The sequence below is a fragment of the Hyla sarda genome, chromosome 4 (genome assembly GCF_029499605.1).
Source record: "Hyla sarda isolate aHylSar1 chromosome 4, aHylSar1.hap1, whole genome shotgun sequence".
Lineage (NCBI taxonomy): Eukaryota > Metazoa > Chordata > Amphibia > Anura > Hylidae > Hyla > Hyla sarda.
This window is the reverse complement of record NC_079192.1, coordinates 184,056,135-184,077,003: the sequence shown is the minus strand read 5'-3', so window position 1 is coordinate 184,077,003 and position 20,869 is coordinate 184,056,135. Positions and strand designations below refer to the sequence as shown.

The following is a 20,869-nucleotide window of genomic DNA, read 5'->3' as shown; positions in this document are numbered from 1 at the left end:
CTTAGTGTGTAAGCACTCTATTTATTGGCCCTGTGAAAGCTGAAGCCTTACCCAGGGAAGCTGCCATGCATGTCTTAATGGAAGTAGGACCTGGGACAGACTTTGATTAAATGGCGAAGACCACTGCCAAGATGTTGATTAGGATGGCACTGATGAAAGCTGGTTGGAAGGTACTGTTGTGGTGATCTGGATCAACTATGAAATGTTCCAGGGCACGATGTTTCATACCTGGTGGGAATGTTCCCATGTCCAGAAAATCTGGATCAGAATCTACCACCTGATCTTTTCTATGATGGAAGTTGACCTGAAAAAGTGCCCTGAGCAGGCCTTATTAAATTACCCAGTTCCACATGTTCATAAGAGCATGGTGAAACTTCTTCTTTTTAGCTACTAGTCCACCTTGGCTTTTTGAAGGTGTTCCATTTGATTTGCAAGCTGTCTTTATTGTTCATTTTTTGATATTATACTGATGCCCTTTTTGTTGAAAACCCTTAATTATAATTTTTTTTTTTTTTTTACTTGCTCTGTTGAAGCATTCTCACTGCTCTGTTAGACTGGGTTTGCCATACTGTTTTCTAAAGAAAACCTTATGGCCAAAAAAAGTATGGAACCGTATGGAAAAAAGTAAACCGTATGCATTTTTAAACCATATACTGTTTTAAAAAATGATGTCCGGTTCCGTCCGTTTTTAAGAAAAAAAACGTATGCGTTTCTCTATCAGCTCCATTGGGGGACACAGACCGTGGGTGTATCTTGCTGTCTCTAGGAGGTGTGACACTATGGTAATAAAAAAAAAGTCAGATCCTCCCAGCAGGATATACCCGCCTTTAGGCTCTGAGCTAGTCAGTTTAAGCTTAGTGTCTGAAGGAGGTGGACATGGGCTGGTTTCTCCAGTCCAGGTCTTCTGTTTTTTTTTTTCCTATAGGTATGGACTCGCAACCTCTGGAGACCCCCTGTTTTAGCCCACCTTCAGTGTATGGGGCTTGATTTTACAGGAGCTGCACTTATGCTGGGGGAGCAGCGACACCTAAGGGGGCATATTTTTATAAGGCACCTTACTTTTGGGGGTATGCGGTATGGAGCTCTGTGTGTGTGTTGGTGCAACTACTCAGCGCCATATATGCGGCTGTCGGGCGCTTTCAGCGCCGACTTCCTTCTTATGCTTGCGCTTTATACACGGCTGCAAGCCGCGGCGCTGTTACGAGCCGGGCGCTTCAGCGCCGGCTTACTTTTACTGGCAGCCTCTGCCGACGTTCTGGCCGCCCGCTCTGTTCCCCCGAGCGCATATACAGCTAGGCAGGTGCGCTCGGGACTAGGAGCGGGCGCCATGACAGTTCTTCGGCTGGTCTGTGGCTCCGCCCACTGGGCTGGGAGCTCTCAGAGGCGCGAAGCAGCGTCCTATCAGCGCTGTGGGCGCGATTTTCTTGGGTAGGAGTCGGTTACTGTGTGCCTTGTTCCAGGCACGCCCCTCCCTCCCTATTTGCTGGCTTGTTCGGTCTCTGGCTGCACGGAGCGAGTTCTCCTCACTGCAGCTGACAGGGGACACAGATCTGGGTGAGAAAGTGCCTGTCTTCTTTTTTACCCCATTATGTCCGTACCCAGGGCTGTTCCTCCTTCTAATCAGAAACCTGGGAATTCAGTGACTTACTATACCTGTAAGCACTGTAATACCAAGATGCCTGGCTCCGCTGAGCCCGCTTGCTCTGCCTGCTCCACTGCTACCCCAGACCCCCTGGTGCCCCCTGATGCCCCTTCGGTCCCGGTGGGTTCAGCCGCTCCTCCGGCTTGGGTTTCTTCCCTGACCCAGTATATGGCTGACTTGACCCAAGTCTCCCGATCGGTGGCTGAGGCCTCTCGGGAAATTGAGTCCGCCTTTAAGGGGTCTTCCCTCCGCTCTTCTTCTCCTCGTACTTCACGCTCTCACAAGCGTGCTAGGGTGCCTCGTCTGACTCTTCCATTGAGTCTTCGGATAGATGTGAGCGTTCCCCTCGCGGGTCCCGCCCACCTATCATCTGGGCACAAACGTCGCTCCTCCAGAGGACGTGCTCGGAGTCGCCGCTCTGCCACGCCAGAGCCGCGTACCCGCTCTGGATCGCCCCCCTCCAGGACTGCCTCTACTCACTCACATTCCCCTGGTGAACTAGTGGATGAGGCTTCCGAACCGGCATCTGACCCAGAGGACAGCATGGACTCAATTGCTACGGTGAACTAATTGGTGACAGCCATAAGAGACACCTTTCACCAGGATCTTCGGATGTCAATCCAGGAGTATCTTTTCATCGTACTAAGCCAGCATCTCAAAGGTCTGTGGCTTAAAGCTTGGAATGCGGATGCCGCTTCCAAAAGGTCTCTCACTGAGCTTCCCTTTACGGGCGGCCGTCTTTTTGGCAAACGCCTTGATGAGATTATGTCTGAGGCAACGGGAGGTAAGCGTTCCTTGTTACCTCAAAATAAGGCTCGCCCTACTTCCCAAAGGAAGTCCTTTTCCTTTCGGTCCTTTCGGACCTCTGGCCCCAGTAAGGGGTCCGAACAGGCGCCCTCGCAGGACAAGGAGGCTCCCTCGTTCCAGGCACGCCCGTCTTGGAAGTCGGACTCCAATCGCTCTGGCCTCTACCCGCGGTTTCTTTGCGGGTGGGAGGTCGTCTCTTGTTTTTCTGAGACATCTGGACCTCACACGTTCAGGACTCTTGGGTCAGGGACGTGGTGTCCAACGGTTACCAAATCGAATTCGCCTTCCTTCCGAGGGATCGCTTTTTTTCGATCCCGGGCCCCCCGGTCTCCTCCCCTGGTGAAGCAATTCCGTGCGGCTCTCCAGTCTCTGCTTCTCCCGGGGGTGATGGTCCCCGTCCCTCAAGGGGAACGTTTTCGGGGTTTCTTTTTTTTTTTTCCCAAAAAAGAGCTTTATTGAACAAAACCAAAGCAGAAGTGAAAATCTCAACACTCCACAAGATCTGTTTGAAACATGGTAGCGTTAGCATATCAAAACATCCAGAATACAGTGTGCATGAAAAACTTGTACGTAACAGTCTATGCATGGAGAGTCAAGAGGGTGCTAGAAAGAGTAGCAAGATGGGGGGTAACAGATACTCCCAAAGATAGTAGTAGGTGAGTCTTGTAGAGGGAGATAGTAGAAGTATGAGGAAGAACAGAATGAGGGGGGTAGGAAAATGGGAGGGGGGGACGAGAGGAGGAGTAGAGGGAGCAGTGGAAGCAGAAGAGAAAGATCATCAAGCAAAAAACAAATACGTTTTCGGGGTTTCTATTCCAATCTCTTTGTGGTCCCCAAGAAGGACGGTTCTGTACGACCAATCCTAGACCTCAAGCATCTCAACCGCCATCTTCTCATCCGCCACTTCCGGATGGAATCTCTCCGCTCGGTGGTGGCGCCCTGGAACAGGGGGAGTTCCTTTCATCGGTGGACATCAAAGATGCCTACCTCCATGTGCCAATATTTATGGGCCATCATCGGTACCTCCGTTTTGTGGTTACGGAGGGGCACTTTCAATTTGTAGCCCTCCCCTTCGCTCCAGCCACGGCTCCTCGGGTCTTTACAAAGATCCTTGCGCCAGTGATGGGCCTGTTACGGTCGAAGGGGATCTCGGTGATACCCTATCTGGACGACCTTCTCATCAAGGCTCCAACCAGGGACCAGACTCTGGAGAATTTGGACGTCACTCTCCACACTCTGACTCGCTTCGGGTGGCTGGTCAACCGGGACAAGTCAGTCCTTCGGCCTACCCAGTCTCTAACCTTTCTGGGGCTTCGATTCGACATGGCCTCTGCCCGAAATTGTCTTCCACCGGACAAACGTCTGGCGCTCCGGGAGGGGGTCCGCTCCCTGCGGACTCAGGTATCAGTCTCCATCCGCACTTGTATGGAAGTCCTGGGTCGGATGGTGGCAACTATGCAGGCCGTACCCTTTGCCCTGTTTCATTACCGCCCCCTCCAACTGGCGATTCTCTCTCAATGGAACAGATCTCCTCTGTCCCTCGATCGTCAGATTGTTCTCCCTCTCAGGGTCCGTCAGTCTCTGCTCTGGTGGCTCCGCTCCCCCCTTCTTCTCCAAGGGCGGTCGTTTCTTCCCCTTCATTGGCAGGTTGTTACAACGGATGACAGCCTGTCGGGCTGGGGCGGCGTGTTGAAGGATTGGACTGTTCAGGGACTCTGGTCTCCCCAGGAGACCCTTCTTCCGATAAACATATTGGAATTACGGGCAATTCTTTGTCTTCTTCATTGGGAGCCCCATCTTCAGTCCCGTCCTGTCCGCGATTAGTCGGACAACGCCACGGCCGTGGCGTACATAAATCGACAGGGCGGCACTCGCAGCTCGGCAGCCATGGCCGAGGTAACCAAAATTCTCTCCTGGGCGGAGAGCAAGGTTCCGGCCATTTCGGCGATCCACAATCCGGGAGTGCTCAACTGGGAAGCGGACTTCCTCAGTCGGTCCTCATCTGACCCCGGCGAGTGGTCCCTTCATCCGAAGGTCTTCACGCAGCTCTGCGACCTCTGGGGCGTTCCGGACGTGGACCTCTTCGCATCCCAGCACAATCGGAAAATCCTTCCGTTTGTGTACAAGTCCCGGGACCCTCAGGCTTTGGCCGTGGACGCCCTAGTGATTCCTTGGGCGGGGTTCGCCCTACCTTATCTGTTCCCTCCTCTTCCGCTCCTTCCCAGGGTGCTGAGGAAGCTCAAGGCAGAGGACGTCCCTGCCATTCTGGTAGCTCCAGATTGGCCCCGAAGGTGGTGGTACGCCGACGTAGTCAGGCTCCTGGACGATGCTCCTCTGCGCCTTCCGCTCCACCCGGATCTACTCTCTCAGGGTCCTCTTTGCCACCCCAATTTACAGTCGCTGCATTTGACGGCGTGGCGGTTGAGACCGCGGTTTTTAGGGCCCGCGGGTTCTCATCCCAAGTCATTCGCACCATGCTCAAGGCTCGTAAGCCCTCCTCCGCAAGAATTTACCACCGTACTTGGCGGTCTTATTTTCATTGGTGTGAAGCTCAGGACTTCTCCCCGGTGACCTTCTCTGTTCCCCGTCTTCTCTCCTTTTTGCAGTCGGGGTTGGAACTGGGGTTGTCTCTCAGTTCACTTAAAGGTCAGGTTTCGGCCCTTGCTGTTCTTTTCCAGCGGCCCCTGGCTTCTAATCCTCATGTCCGGACCTTCCTGCAAGGAGTGGTGCACGCTGTTCCTCCTTATCGGTCACCCTCTCCTCCTTGGGACTTGAATTTGGTTCTGAGTGCCCTCCAGGGTGCACCCTTTGAGCCCCTTAGAGAGGTGTCTCTCCCCCTCCTTTCTTGGAAAGTGGCATTTCTTGTGGCTATTACCTCCATCCGGAGGGTGTCTGAAATGGCAGCTCTTTCCTGCCGTTCTCCGTTTCTGGTGATCCACCAGGACTAGATTGGACAACGCTCTTGAATTGTCTTGACTCCCAGGAATCTCTTGTCTGGATGTTTCCATGCGGATTCCAGAATGTCGTCAAAGTCGGCATGAGAGCTGAACCTTTGAGGACATTGTCCTCCCGTCCTTTTGCCCGGCTCCTTCTCATCCTAAGGAGCGCTTACTACACCTGCTGGACGTAGTTCGGGCTGTTCGGTCTTATCTCTCCATCACTTCTTCGTTTCGTCAGTGTGATTCCTTTTTCATCCTTACGGAAGGTCGTCGCAAGGGACAACCTGCTTCCAAGGCCACCATTTCTAGGTGGATTCGGTCCGCCATTTCGGAACCCTATCGCTGTAAGGGGAAGATTCCTTCTTTCAGGGTTGTGGCTCATTCCACACGTTCTGTTGGGGCATCCTGGGCTCTCCAGAATAGAGCCTCGGCCTCGCAGATTTGCAAGGCGGATACCTGGTCGGCTTTGCACACTTTCTCGAGGTTTTACCAGGTTCATACTTTCGCATAGGCTGATGCTAGTCTGGGGCGTAAAGTATTGCAGGCGGCAGTGGATCGGCCGTCTGCCTGAATACTTATCCGCCCACCCAAGGGACGGCTTTGGTACGTCCCATGGTCTGTGTCCCCCAATGGAGCCGATAGAGAAAAGGAGATTTTTTTAACACTTACCGTAAAATCTCTTTCTCGAAACATCCATTGGGGGACACAGCTCCCGCCCTTTTTGGGTTTTCCTTTGGTTCTCTGTCCGAGGGTGTGTTCAGTTATGTTTCTTCTTCTGGTTCTCGGACAGTTTTGGGTTTTTCCTTGACCTATTGGTCTCCTCCTATTGCTCTGGAACTTAAACTGACTAGCTCAGAGCCTGAAGGCAGGTATATCCAGGCTGGGAGGAGCTGACTTTTTTTTATTACCATAGTGTCACACCTCCTAGAGACAGCAAGATACATCCATGGTCTGTGTCCCCCAATGGATCCTTCGAGAAAGCGATTTTACGGTAAGTGTTAAAAAATCTCAGAAAATTCTTCTGGTCACTGATTTAAAGCGGTCGCAGTAGCGGCTGCTTGTGAAGTATTTGCAGCCCGGCTGCGGCCACTTTAAATCAGTGACCAGCGGAGGCTCCTCCCTGCAGTGCTTATAATTTTCCTTACCTCCCCCCCCCCCTCATCATTCCCCCTTTTCCCCTGCTTTTTATAGTTTTTTTTTTTTACTTTCCTTACTTGGCTTCGCTTCGGCAGGCCAGGTCAGGCGGCGGATCTTGCGGGCTGTGTGGTCAGTGAAACAGATGAGTGACGTCCTCTGCCGGCTTCTCTGCACGGCATCAGTGACGTCACTTTTTATTTCCTGCAGTCGCCGCACTCTGACCCGCGGCGGCTGCAGGAAATGAAAAGTGATGTCAAAAGAGTCGGGCTTCATTACCACACAGCCCGCAAGACCGGCCGCCTGACCTGGCCTGCCGAAGCGCAGCCAAGTAAGGAAAGTCAAAAAAAAAAAACTATAAAAAGCAGGGGAAAAGGGGGAATGATGAGGGGGGGGGGTAAGGAAAATTATAAGCACTGCGGGGAGGAGCTGCCGCTGGTCACTGATTTAAAGTGGCCGCAGCCGGGCTGCAAATACTTCACAAGCAGCTGCTACTGCGAACGCTTTAAATCAGTGACCAGAAGATTTTTCGGCATATAACACGCAGACAGGGGTGCGTGTCATACGCCGATGAATACGGGTATTTACATTTGTTTTTACCTGCTCTGGCCGGCCCGCCGCGGGAGCCCGAGCAGATAATCGCATGTTTTCCCGGGGGGCCGTATCGCTATATCGCAAAAATTGCGATTCGATATATCGTGCAGCCCTAGTGTGGACCCAGCCTTAATGATGTTCTGAATCCACTGCAGCCAATCACTGAGGCTGTAGTGGGATTGGAACATCATCAGCAGAGGAGAAAGAGCTTTGCCATCAGGTTAATTAAAGTGAAGGACCAAGGAAGAATTATACAAGGTAAGTATGCTGTAGTATGTACATCCCTAGCAGGCTCCAGTTCGGTTTTTAAATAAATTGGAGTGCTTCTTTATGCAAAGGGTTTAATTTGTATAAATCTGCATGTTTTATGCTATAAATTATTGTGTTTTATTTAATTCTCTTATTATAAGTGTTAACTTATAATGTTACTAAATGATTTTATGTCATGCTTTTTGAAATGTTATGCTGCTCCCTATTTATTTCTCTAGAGCTGCCAGAGGACTGCAGGGGAAGGTGGGAAACCTTTGTTGAGGAGACCTTGACTGAAACAAACCGAAAGAATACGGTGGACTTGGTAAAGTTACCATCTCAGTACTTATTCCTGTCTGCTTAGTATACTTTATTCTGTCCTATTTTCAGATCATCATAATAATATATATTTGTGAGCTGTATCTTCTATTAGGGATCGACCGATTATCGGTTTGGCCGATGTTCACGATTTTTGGACATTATCGGTATCGGCAATTACCTTGTCGATAATGCCCCGCCCTGCCTCCCCGGCCAAAGATCGCCGCCGCTGCTCCATTGCCTCCCCCATCCCCGGTTTTATAATTACCTGTTCCCGGGCCCACACTACTTCTGGCTCCTGCAACATCCTGCGCTATTGCTGTGCGCTGCGCAGCGCAATGACGAGTGACATCACAGTCAGTGGGCACATTGACAGCTCAGGACGCCGCCGGCGCCAGAAGTAGCGTGGACCCCGAGCCCCAGGGACAGGTAATTATTACACAGAGGATGGGGGGAGGCAATGGGGCAGCGGCGGTGGTGGTTGGACTGAGGAGGACCCCAGGACAGGCAGGGGGAGAGAAGCGGGCAGCTGCGGCGGTCTCTGGCCCCGCAAAAGCCGCTGCAGTTCATTGATTTAAAGCGCCCTCTTTATATCATTGATCTGCAGCGGCTTCTGCGGGGTCGGGAGATGGAGGGGTGGGGTGCGGGTTGGGTGTAAATAGCCGATAACTTATACTGGAATATCGGTATAAGTTATTGGCTATCGGCCTGAATGGTCACAGATTATCGGTCCTAAAAAATCGATATCGGTCGATCCCTATCTTCTATGTTCAGGCTGTCCAACATGCATCCTGTGGGCCAAATATGGCCTGCCCAACATGATGGTGCAGCCTCTCCAACAGTAACTGCACCCAGGCCTGGATCATCATTGGAGCTTTTGGAGCTCCAGTTTCAGGCTTGGTGCACCCTGTCAAACAGAGGGGCCCCAAGCTGCCCACCCAGGACTTGCCACTTGTTTGCAAGTTTTGAGTGACAGGTGGTTTTCCACCACATGTATGTACAGGTGGTTTTCCACCACATGTATGTCTGCAAAAAAAAAAAATCAGCGGATGTTTGGATTCTGCGTGTGGATGGGCAAATAGTAGCTGTAATGCACATGATGCTAGTCACAACGTTGCACATTCCCAATAAGCGTGCATGATGCTGAGGGTGTGCCCCTAAAGGGGTACTCCGCCCCTAGACATCTTATCCCCTATCCAGAGGCGGGACCCCCGCAATCTATCCTGCAGCCTCCCAGCCATTAGCTGCTGAGAGCAAAGCTTTGCTCCATGGCTGATGACTCACGATACAGGGGCCGGAGTATCGTGATTTCACGGCTCCACCCCCTCATGATGTCACGCTCCGCCCCCTCAATGCAAGCCTGTGGGATGGGGCGTGCAGTTAAAAAAAAAAAAAAAAAAGAGTGCGGCCCATGCACATACATTTCTAATGAAGTGGCCCACTGCAGTAAAAATTTGGAATTCGCTGTTCTATGTTCTACCTGCAAGCTTAAATTAGTGAAGACATCCTGCATTTTCAGTTACTTATATAATTTCTTGGTGTATCTTATTGCAATTGTCAGGTTAACCCCCATCATTTACGCTCATCCAGTGAAGATGAAGATATTGACAGTGCTTTTCCTAATGAATTGTCTGTGCAGCAAGTGAGTTGTTCAACTGGTGCATATTAAGTTCAATATAGAAATTTATAAAGTGTTTATGTTAACTATTTTTGTAAAGATTTGTTGCAGATTTTTTATTTTATTTATTTTTTATTTTTCCATTTTATATCTAGATTTTAAAATAATCCAGCAATTTTGCAGTTTCTATTCTGGCCACTAGGCCTAAAACTAAGCTGAGATTTCCTATTTTAAACATTTCCCAGTTATGCCTTTTTTTTTTTTTTGCTTATGAGCTGTTAATTATCAGACAAAGAAGAAAATTCCCAAGATAGCTATATGTTGATTATTGCTGATATAGGAATAAGAAAACAAGGTAGCACAGTCACTTCCATCCACCAGAGACAATGGGGGGAGATTTATCACAGAGTCGTTGTGTATGTAATTTTTAAAGTTACTTTTGTTGCATATTTTTTGCCAGACATCGCATAATTTATCACGTGTGATAAATAATGTGCAAGTCCACCAAAACTAACAAAATGACTTCATAGCACCATTTCTAACTTTGTAAAGCAAGTTTGTAAAGCAGCACTGAAGGTGGTCTGTTTGCATATTTTTTTTGAACCATTGCGTTGAATTTAGCATATTTTTGAAAAATTGAAAATGATAAAGGGGTACTCCACTGGAAAACCTATTTTTTTTTTTTTTTTAATCAACTGGTGCCAGAAAGTTAAACAGATTTGGTAATTCCTTCTATTAAAAAATCTGTCAGCAGAGAGCACTGTGGTCAAGCAGAAAGGAAATTCAAAAAGAAAATAACTTCCTGTGAATCGTAACAACAGCTGATAAGTACTGGAAGGATTAAGATTTTTTTAATAGAAGTAATTTACAAATCTGTTTAACTTTCTAGTACCAGATGATTTAAAAGAAAATGTTTTCCAGTACCCCTTTAATTACTACTGCACATAAAGTGGCCTACATAGGCAAGTTTCAGAAGTCATCTACAGTGGTCCCTCAACATACGATGGTAATTCATTCCAAACGACCCATCGTTTGTCGAATCCATCGTATGTTGAGGGATCCGTGCAATGTAAAGTATAGGAAGCTGTACTTACCTGTCCCCGCCGCTCCGGACCAGGTCCTCACCGTTCCCGCTGCTGTTCCAGGGGCTCCCGATGCTGTCCCGCTGCTCCGGTGTCTTCTTCGCGATCCTCCGGTGTCTTGCGCATCTTCTGCAGGGTCCGGGCCTCGCTTTCTGGTGACGTTATTACGCTGCTGCGCCGGCGCGGCGTGCGTAGTGACGTAATAACGACACCGGAAAGCAAGGCCCGGACCCTGGAGAAGATGCGCAAGACACCGGAGGATCGCGAAGTGGACCCGGAGCAGGGGGAATAGGTAAGTGAACCTGCCAGGGATGCTTAAACTGCTATCCGATAGCAGCTTAAGCGGATAGCAGTTAATGCGATGGCCCCGACATATAAAAGCATCGTATGTCGATGCTGACATCGACATGCGATGGCCTCTGAGAGGCCATCGTATGTCGATTTTATCATATGTCGGGGCCATCGTAGGTCGGGGGGTTACTGTATATTGTAAATAAAAAAAAGTGCAAAAAAATGCAGATCCCAAAAATTGCAAAAAAAAAATATACATGCAAATTAGACCAATTAAAAGTAAAAAAAAAAAAAAAAAAAGTCATAAATCTCCCCCAATGGGTTTCATCAGAAAAACAAAATAGCATCTTCAATGAAGTTATCCAACCTGCTGTGGTATAAGGCTCCCCAGAGGTTCATGTGATAGCATGCATGCAAATACCCATAAGACCCTGGATACAATGGCAGGATAATGCAGAGCTGTTGCTTCAAACATAAAAGAAGCATATAATATCCAAATGCAGCAGCAGCAGCAGGATAATACAGGGTTGTAACTCCAAAGGGACAATAGGTGTATATTATCTAGAAACAGCAGCAGGAGAGCACTTTTTTCTTCGTCTATAAGAATACCTTCATAGATGCTGGATCACACCATAAGGGGATAATCTGCGCAGCTTCCCATGATAAGGAATCTTAAAGGCGTTCTCCAGTGGAAACCTTTTTTTTTTTTTTTTTAAACTGATGCCAGAAAGTTAAACATATTTGTAAATTAACAATGATAATATATTAACCACACCTCAAGGATCATACACAATGAACAAAAATTGTAGACAGTTTGATTGATAGAAATGCAAAACAATTTATTATACAATGTTATTCACAATATAAACTCAATAAAGAAATTAAATTAATAAAACATAAATGTAAATAACAAGACTGATAAGCAATAATATGTATAAAGTGTTACCATTGGGCCCTAATGGTATATAGAAATGAGTATAGCACTGCTATTTATGTAGTTGTTAAGTTATCGGCCGATTGTCCGGCATAGACTGTTAGTCCGGCAATTAGATGGCTATAATGTGAAACAGTCTTTGGTTAACAGACTAAGCTGTTCACATTATTAAGAATTGGTTGTCTCTCACCCTGTCCGCTGGTCTCCGTACTGCGACGGGCCAATGATGGAAAAATTGCTGTGTTGTAAGCGATGGTTAGAATCCGTCTAGCGGCGCGGCTCTGGTAAGAGACTCCCACGTCGGAGGTCCGTAGCGGCGGCGTGCGGCTGTGTTGGTATCGGACCTCTGCTTGACCAGCCAGAACGGGATACTTGTGCGGCAGGTAGGTGAGACTCCCAGCTGATGCAATAGATGGATAAACGGTTTGTTTCAATAGATGTGCCGGCTTCTAGAGGAGCAGTGCATATTTCTAATGCTCTATTCAGACTGTGTCTAGACCTAGACGCGTTTCAGGGCACTTAAATAGACCCCTTATTCAGTATGCAAAAGATGTAAGTGACAGCAGCAAAGTCTCTTTTTATATTGTCAGTCCACATATGTTTTTCATTAGTGAGATAGGTTAAATCTATGGAGTGGACTTGGAACACACAAAAAACAGTATGTTGGATTCATGGATCTTGAATAGGAACAGGATTCAATAATATAAATAAATTCTTCTGTATGCAGTGGTCCCTCAACATACGATGGTAATTCGTTCCAAACGACCCATCGTTTGTCGAATCCATCGTATGTTGAGGGATCCGTGCAATGTAAAGTATAGGCATCTGTCCCTGTCGCTCCGGACCAGGTCCTCACCGCTCCCGCTGCTGTTCCAGGGGCTCCCGATGCTGTCCCGCTGCTCTGGTGTCTTCTTCGCGATCCTTCGGTGTCTTGCGCATCTTCTGCAGGGTCCGGGCCTTGCTTTCCGGTGACGTTATTACGCTGCTGCGCCGGCGCGGCGTGCGTAGTGACGTAATAACGACACCGGAAAGCAAGGCCCGGACCCTGGAGAAGATGCGCAAGACACCGGAGCATCGGGAATAGGTAAGTGAACCTGCTGGGGCACATTACACTGCTATCCGACAGCAGCTTAAGCATTTTGCGCTGTCGGATAGCAGTTAATGCGATGGCCCCGACATATAAAAGCATCGTATGTCGATGCTGACATCGACATGCGATGGCCTCTGAGAGGCCATCGTATGTCGATTTTATCATATGTCGTGGCCATCGTAGGTCGGGGGGTTACTGTACTTTGTTTTAAAATGGATTTATAATAACACAGCCGCACGCCGCCGCTACAGACCTCTGACATGGGAGTCTCTTGCCAGAGTCCCGCCGCTAGACGGATTCTAACCATCGCTTACAACACAGCAATTTTACCATCATTGGCCCGTCGCAGTACGAAGACCAGCGGACAGGGTGAGAGACAACCAATTCTCAATAATGTGAACAGCTTAGTCTGTTAACCAAAGACTGTTTCACATTATTGCCATCTAATTGCCGGACTAACAGTCTATGCCGGACAATCGGCCGATAACTTAACAACTACATAAATAGCAGTGCTATACTCATTTCTATATACCATTAGGGCCCAATGGTAAAACGTTATACATATTATTGCTCTATCAGTCTTGTTATTTACATTTATGTTTTATTAATTACATTTTTTTATTGATTTTATATTGTGAATAACATTGGATAATTGTTTTGCATTTCTATCTATCAATAAAACTGTCTACAATTTTTGTTCATTGTGTATCATCCTTGAGGTGTGGTTAATATATTATCATTGTTACTTTTCACTATTGTCGATGAGTGGGGACTGATCATTTTAACCACATATACCTTGGACGTTGGTTGTGACTTGTGAGCTGTTTTCTTTCCAATATTTGTAAATTACTTCTATTAAAAATATCTTAATCCTTCCAGTATTTATTAGCGGCTGTATACTACAGAGCAAGTTCTTTTCTTTTTGGATTTCTTTTCTGTCTGACCACAGTGCTCTCTGCTGACACATCTGTCCCTGTCAGGAGCAAATCCCCATAGTAAACATATGCTGCCTAAAATGGACAGAGGTGTCAGCAGAGAGCACTGTGGTCGTGACAGAAAAGAAATACCAAAAAAGAATTTTCTCTGTAGTATACAGCCGCTAACAAGAACTGAAAGTATTAAGAATTTTTAAAAGAAGAGATTTACAAATCGGTTTAACTTTCTGGCACCCGTTGATTTAAAAAAAAAAAAAAAAAAAAAAAAAAAGGTTTTCCACCGGAGTACCCCTTTAATGTTAGATAAAGATTGGGTCACTATGAAGGAGTGCAGCAGCATTCACATGTTTCTTGTACTCTTGTAAATTGCTGTTTGTTTGACCCTAATTTCTGTATTTCAGGCTTTTTCAGACTACCAAATTCAACAGATGACGTCTAACTTTGTCGACCAGTTTGGTTTTAATGATGAAGAATTTGCAGAGCAGGAAGACAATATTAAGTAAAATACCTCAGTTTTTCCCCTCTCTTAATTCAAAATACATGCACTGAGCATGCAGGTGTATGTGGGGCTCAGTTAGAAGACATAGTAGTCTGCTGAATTAGTATATGGCCGACAGCTGTTTTGGCCAGCCGTAATCCACGTCATTTACACTAAAGATTGTCTTTGAATTGTGTGTTACACAGTGTCAGGTGTTACACAGTCTTAGGTGTTACACAGTCTTAGATCTATACAGTTTTGCTAAAATGACTAATAACCAGTTTAAAGACGAGACAAGGGAGAAGTGATAGAAGCCTACAAGCTGATCGATGTGCCTTTATACCATGTTTCATGGTGACTGTATGGTAATTCCTGTACTGTTATACCAACCTTCTTTCGAAATTAATAAAATAATAATTAAAAAATAAATACACAGTAAAGGAAGAATGCATATTTGAAAGAAGAAAAACAACCACATGAGGACATCGATTTAGAGGGGCAAAGGTTTAAAAGTAATATCACACCTGCACAGGATAGGCTATGTTTGAAATAAGGTAAGGCCAGGGACTATTGATAGGATTCAGCATTTTGGGCAGACTAGATGGGCCAAATGGTTCTTATCTGCCGACACATGTTTATCACTGATGGTTGTGATTTCAGCATACTCTCTGCATCTGATATCCATAATGTATATATATTAAAAAAATGTGTCCGTTATTTAAACCTGTCCTTCATTTTCAGAAATGAAAGAAGTGATCTGATTGGTTGCTATGACAACTCCAGACAGGTTTTGATAAGTCTCCCCCACAGTCTCCACACAGGAGGACTTTTTAAGAGTAAAGGCCTATTTGCCACAAATGATCTGGTGATTTGAAAGGTCTTTTCCTATCTCTGCTTGCTATTCCTTATCCATAGCAGGTCGGTGGGGGTCCGATCTTTGGACATGCTAAGCATAAGTTTGCATCTTAACCTTATGTTGCACAGAATTCTGCTGGCGATGGCTGTGCACTGTAAATATTATGGCTCATCCACATGCTGCAGAAAAAATCTGTGACAACAAACTAAAACATTACAGGAAAGCTCTTTGGAACTTCCATTGAATTAATCAGTGTGTAAATTTGCAGAAGAAATCTTTCAGCTGTGGATTTCTGTAGTGGATTATGGTAAAATTAATGGAGGAATTGTCTACTGTAAATCTGGACCATGTGAACATACGCATAAACTGTTTATCTCTTTTACAATAGAACGTTTGTGAACGATTATGTACAATCACATAAATCACCTTCATTATTCTTCTCAAATACCATTATCAAGTGTAAAACATTTTATGAGACCATACTAACTTTGCTCTAACTCCTTTTCGCTATGTTTTAGTGCTCCCTTTGATCGGATCACAGAGATTAATTTTAATCTAGAAGCTGAAGATGAAAATGTAAGTATCATGGAATGTTCATCTGCCATGCCTATTCAACATTTTGATTGTGTCTTTGTTATACTAAATAACTTAGTGAAGAAGTTAGTTAATTAAGCAGCCAAAAAACAACACATCAGAGCAAACCTAAAAGATGCAATGCAAGTGATGGGGATGAGAAGTGCGTAGTTAGTTATACAACTAATGCATGGCACACTAAAGTTTAACCTCTTAAGGACCAAGCATATTTTGGCCTTAAAGGGGTACTCTGCCCCTAGACATCTTATCCCCTATCCAAAGGATAGGTGATAAGATGTCTGATCGTGGGGGTCCCGACAGAGGGGATAAGATGTCTACAGGCGTGTGGAAATAAAAAAATAAAAAAACTACTTGTCCAAGGGACTAAAACGGAACACAATCTACTTGTCCCTCAAGAAAATCCACTTGTCCTGGTAGATAAAATAATTTTAACCAAAATAGTACGATCCCCCCCACTAGACCACCAGGGATGGATATAAGATCCCTTTAGACACTGCTTTCAACTTAGTGCTGTCAACTTAATGGTTTAATAGCAGCCACGGCGATCACAGCATGCCAGGCTATTAGCGGCGGGGGAGCTGTAGCGAGCTCCTTTTACGTCCGAGGCAAGCCCCCCCCCCCCCCTTCTGACCCCTATAACTCCAATTTTTCCATATACAGGGATGTATGAGGGCAATCTTATGTGCTGTGATCTGTAGTTTTTATCAGAACCATTTATGTTCAGAGGTAACTTTTTGATCACCTTATAAAAAAAAATCTCATATGAAGTGACCAAAAATGAGCAATTCTCGACAAATTTTTACATTTACACCATTCACCGTACGGTATAGTTAACATCATATTTTAATAGCCTGGACATTTCCACATGCAGCGATACCACTTATGTTTATTTTTGTACATTATTTTTGTTTAAAGAAAATTGGAAACTTATTAGGAAAGGGGCTTATTCACATATATACTCACTTTTAAAAATATTTTTTAGTCTTCATAGGAACTTCATAGGAGTCTTTTGATTGAAAAACACTGAACTACGCTGTGTTACTGGGGGTGTGTTCTGCTTCTCCAGTTTATGTGGTGCATTTTATTTACTCTAATTTATGTGTCAGAAAATGCTGGAAGTTGCATTTAGTTAGTAGATAACTACAACACAAGCATGCCCTGATACAGTCTATGGTTCTGTGGGTGTTGCAGCATGTTGCACTGTATAGTAGTACAGTTAAGGTTATTGTGTAACATGCTGGGAGTTGTAGTTTTGGTTCGTGTCAGCTGCAGAGCCATAGGCTGTGTCAAGGAGTACTGGGAATTGCAGTTAGTAACTACAACACTCAGCATGCCCTGATGCAGCCTCTGGCTCTGCAGCTGACCCGAACCAAAACTACAACTCCCAGCATGTTGCACTTTATAGTTCTACAGTTAAGGTTATGGTGCAACATGCTGGATATATTCAGGTTCAGGCGTGTTTGCGTGCATCCGTGGGGCTCTTGGTTGGCGGGCGAGTATTAAGGGGCGAGATTCTGGTGGTGCAATTTAGTGCAGGTGGCCAAAAGCCACTAAAAAAATAAAAAATGAGATAGCACAACTGGCAGCAGCGCCCCCCCCCCCCCCCCCCTTGGGCACTGCCCTAGTGCCCAACATGTCAGTCCGCCCCTGTACAAAACATACATACATACACTGGCCTCTGCCCCATATCATACATTACATACATACATACATACATACACACACACACACACATCATACATACACACCCGCTGCTGCCCCCCTCCCCAACCATACATTACATACACACACCACACATACATCAAACACACATCATACCATACATATACACCATACATATGCACACATCATACATACACACCCGCCACTGCCTCCCCCCACATCATACATTACATACACACATCACACATACACAGACATCATACACACATCATATTTACACATACACACATTACACCATACATATGCACACATCATACATACACCCGCCGCTGCTCTGCACACATTATACATTACATATACACATCACACATACACAGACATCATACACGCATCATATATACACATACACACCATCCATATACACACATCATACATACACCCGCCAATGCCCACCCCCGCCCCCACATCATACATTACATATACACATCACACATACACTCACACCATATATATATATATATATATATACATATATATACAACCACCCTTGCCGCCACCTGCATGCTCGGCCTCCTCACCTGAGCCGGCCATGAGTGGACATCAGAACTGTAGTCCCAGTGTCGGTGGCGGCGCTCAACCACTTGCAGCTAGGTCGCATGAACTGTCTTTTCACACACACTAAAGACCCGCCGGCCGGCACCTCAGGGGCTAAGAGTAGACTTGTGCGTGCCTGCGCAGTGCACATCGGAAACCTGCTCCCAGCAACAAAGTAAAACTGTAGTGCAAGACTTTTATATATTCTTTTGCCCGAGCCTCAAAAATAAAGAAAATAAACTTTAACATACCTTCCTACGTGCCCCTGTTGGTCTGGCACAGGCATCTCAGTCCAGCGGTGCTAACCTCATTCAACTTCCTGGGGACGGGGACACCGCAGAGCTGTCGGCGTATCACCGGCCATAGTGATGGCCCGCCCCGGTCAGTGATAGGCTGAGCCCACTGTCCTGTTAGGAGCTCTGGCCGGCTTCTTATATGACAGTGGGCTCAGCCTATCACCAGCCGAGGCTGGACATCGCTGCGGACGGTGATACGCCTACGGCTCTGCATCATCCCTGTCCCCAGGAAGTTGAATGAGGTTAGCACCGCTGGACCATGAGGCCTGTGCCGGACCAACGGGGCACGTTGGAAGGTATGATAAAGTTAATTTTGTTTATTTTTGAAGCCTGGGCACAGGAATATATAAAAGTCTTGCACTACAGTTGTCTGGCAGGGGGGCTCTGAGCAGCGGCCCCCGGCTACTGAAATCAGCTGGGGGCCATCGCCGCCCACTCCATACACCCTGAGCGCAGCTGCGCCTCACGCCGGCATTAAATAAAAATAAGGGGGAAGTCGGTCTGTCCCTGCTTGCCCGATACAGGGCTAAATCTATGAAAAATTCACCTGCCCGAGACATGTAGTTAGGGTTAGGGCAGGGGGTGTGTCTCCAAAGGTCACCTCCTAGCTTCCCAGCCTCCCAAATTCTCAGCCACCTAGTGTTGGACCCAACTGGTGGTGCGGTAGGGCGATAGGATTTCCACATCCATGTGTCTAGGGGCGGAGTACCCTTTTAAGGACTAGGACAATTTTAATTTTTGCACTTTAGTTTTTTCCTCCTCACCTTCTAAAAATCATAACACTTTCGAAGTTGCACCTACAGACCCATATAAGGGCTTGTTTTTTGCGTCAGCAATTGTAATTTATTATGACATCTACAGTGAAACCCAAAAATATTATTTGTGAGGTGAAATTGAAAAAAAACAAAAGGCCATTTTTTAAACTTAGGGGGCTTCTGTTTCTACGCAGTGCAGTTCCAGAGGGCCATTTTCAGTTTGTGGCCCTTCCTTTTGGACTGGCCACTGCTCCGAGGGTCTTCACCAAGGTCCTGGCGGCAGTGATCGCCCTCCTGCGTGCACGGGGTGTATCAATGATCCCCCTACCTGGATGACCTCTTGGTCAAGACTCCAACAAGGGCCCAGAATCAAGAGAGTCTCCGTCTCACTCTTCAGACCTTGTCCCGTTTCGGCTGGGTGATCAATCAGGACAAGTCCAACCTGACTCCCACCCAGTCTGTAATCTTCTTGGGACTTCAGTTCGACACAACGTCCTCCCAGATTCGGCATCTGCCGGACTAAAGCCTTGCTCTATTATCAGAAGTTCGGATTCTCCGGCACCCTGTTCCAGTCTCCATTCGGTTCTGCATGGAGGTCCTGGGTCGGATGGTGGCGGCCATGGAAGCCGTTCCTTTCACTCCGCTATCCCTTGATGGCAGGATCATCCTTCCTCCCTGGACTCGCCAGTCCCTCCTGTGGTGGCTTCGGTCCCCTCTTCTTGTCAAGGGCGATCCTTTCTGCTCATCCACTGGCAGGTCATCCTGATGGATGCCAGCCTCAGCGGTTGGGGATGAGTCTTCAGGGTCCGGACAGTCCAGGGCCTTTGGTCCTCCCGAGAAGCCCTTCGCCCCATCAACACCCTGGTACTCAGGGCAATCTATCTTTGCCTGTGCCATTGGGAGCACCTTCTCCAGGACTCTCCTGTTCGTGTCCAATCAGACAACTCCACAGCTGTGGTGTATATCAATCACCAGGGCAGCACACGCAGCTCAGCAGAGATGGCTGAGGTCTCCAAGATTCTTCTCTGGGTGGAGCTCAGAGTTCCCTCCATCTCAGCAATTCACATACCAGGAGTGAAAAATTGGGAGGCTGACTTTCTCAGTCGCTCCTCGGCCGACCTCGGCGAGTGGTCTCTTCATCCAGAGATATTTGCGGAAATCTGCAACCTTTGGGGCACTCCGGACGTGGACCTATTTGCCTCCCGCCACAACCAGAAAATCCCTATCTTTGCGGCGAAGTCCCGGGATCATTTGGCCCTAGCCTTGGACGCCCTGTTGATTCCCTGGTCACACTTTGCCCTCCCCTATCTCTTCCCTCCTCTTCCTCTCATTCCCAGGGTCCTGAGGAAGCTCAAAGTGGAGGGCGTCCCTGCTATTCTCATGGCTCCGGACTGGCCCAGGCGGGCATGGTACACCACCAGATTTACCACCGTACTTGGCGGTCATATATTCGTTGGTGTGAATCTCACTCCTTTTCTCCAGTTACTTTTTCTCTCCCTCAACTTCTTTCCTTTTTACAGTCTGGGCTGGAACAACGTTTGGCTCTCAGTTCCCTTAAGGGACAAGTTTCGGCTTTCCATTCTCTGTCAACGTCCCCTGGTGTCCGATCCTCATATCTGGACTTTTCTACAAGGTGTGGGTCTTGCGGCTCCTCCTTACAGATCACCTATTCCCCCTTGGGATCTGAACCTGGTTCTCGGTGCCATGCAGGGTACTCCCTTCGAACCTCTCAGGGACGTTCCTCTTCGTCTCCTTTCCTGGAAAGTGGCCTTCCTTATTGTGGTCACTTCTATTAGAAGGGTTTCGGAGCTGGTAGCCCTATCCTGCTGTTCGCCCTACCTGGTCATCCACCAGGACAAGGTTGTTTTTCACCCAGTTCCATCCTTTTTACCTAAGGTGGTTTCCGCCTTTCACCTAAATGAGGACATCGTCCTTCCGTCTTTTTGTCCTGCTATGTCTCATCCTAAGGAACGTTTGCCCTATAGGCTTGATGTGGTACGA

General features: G+C 47.1%; 1 protein-coding gene across 5 annotated transcripts in view; it reads left to right on the top strand.

The window, feature by feature from the left end:
• PPP6R2 (protein phosphatase 6 regulatory subunit 2) overlaps positions 1–20,869 on the top strand; it is a 298,731-nt gene that overhangs the window by 146,677 nt on the left and 131,185 nt on the right. For all 5 annotated transcript variants that reach the window (XM_056573053.1, XM_056573055.1, XM_056573054.1 and 2 more), the window contains exons 14-17: positions 7,605–7,690; positions 9,245–9,325; positions 14,035–14,132; positions 15,486–15,543. In XM_056573053.1, the coding sequence (XP_056429028.1) occupies positions 7,605–7,690; positions 9,245–9,325; positions 14,035–14,132; positions 15,486–15,543 (323 nt within the window). The remainder of the gene's footprint in view (positions 1–7,604; positions 7,691–9,244; positions 9,326–14,034; positions 14,133–15,485; positions 15,544–20,869) is intronic.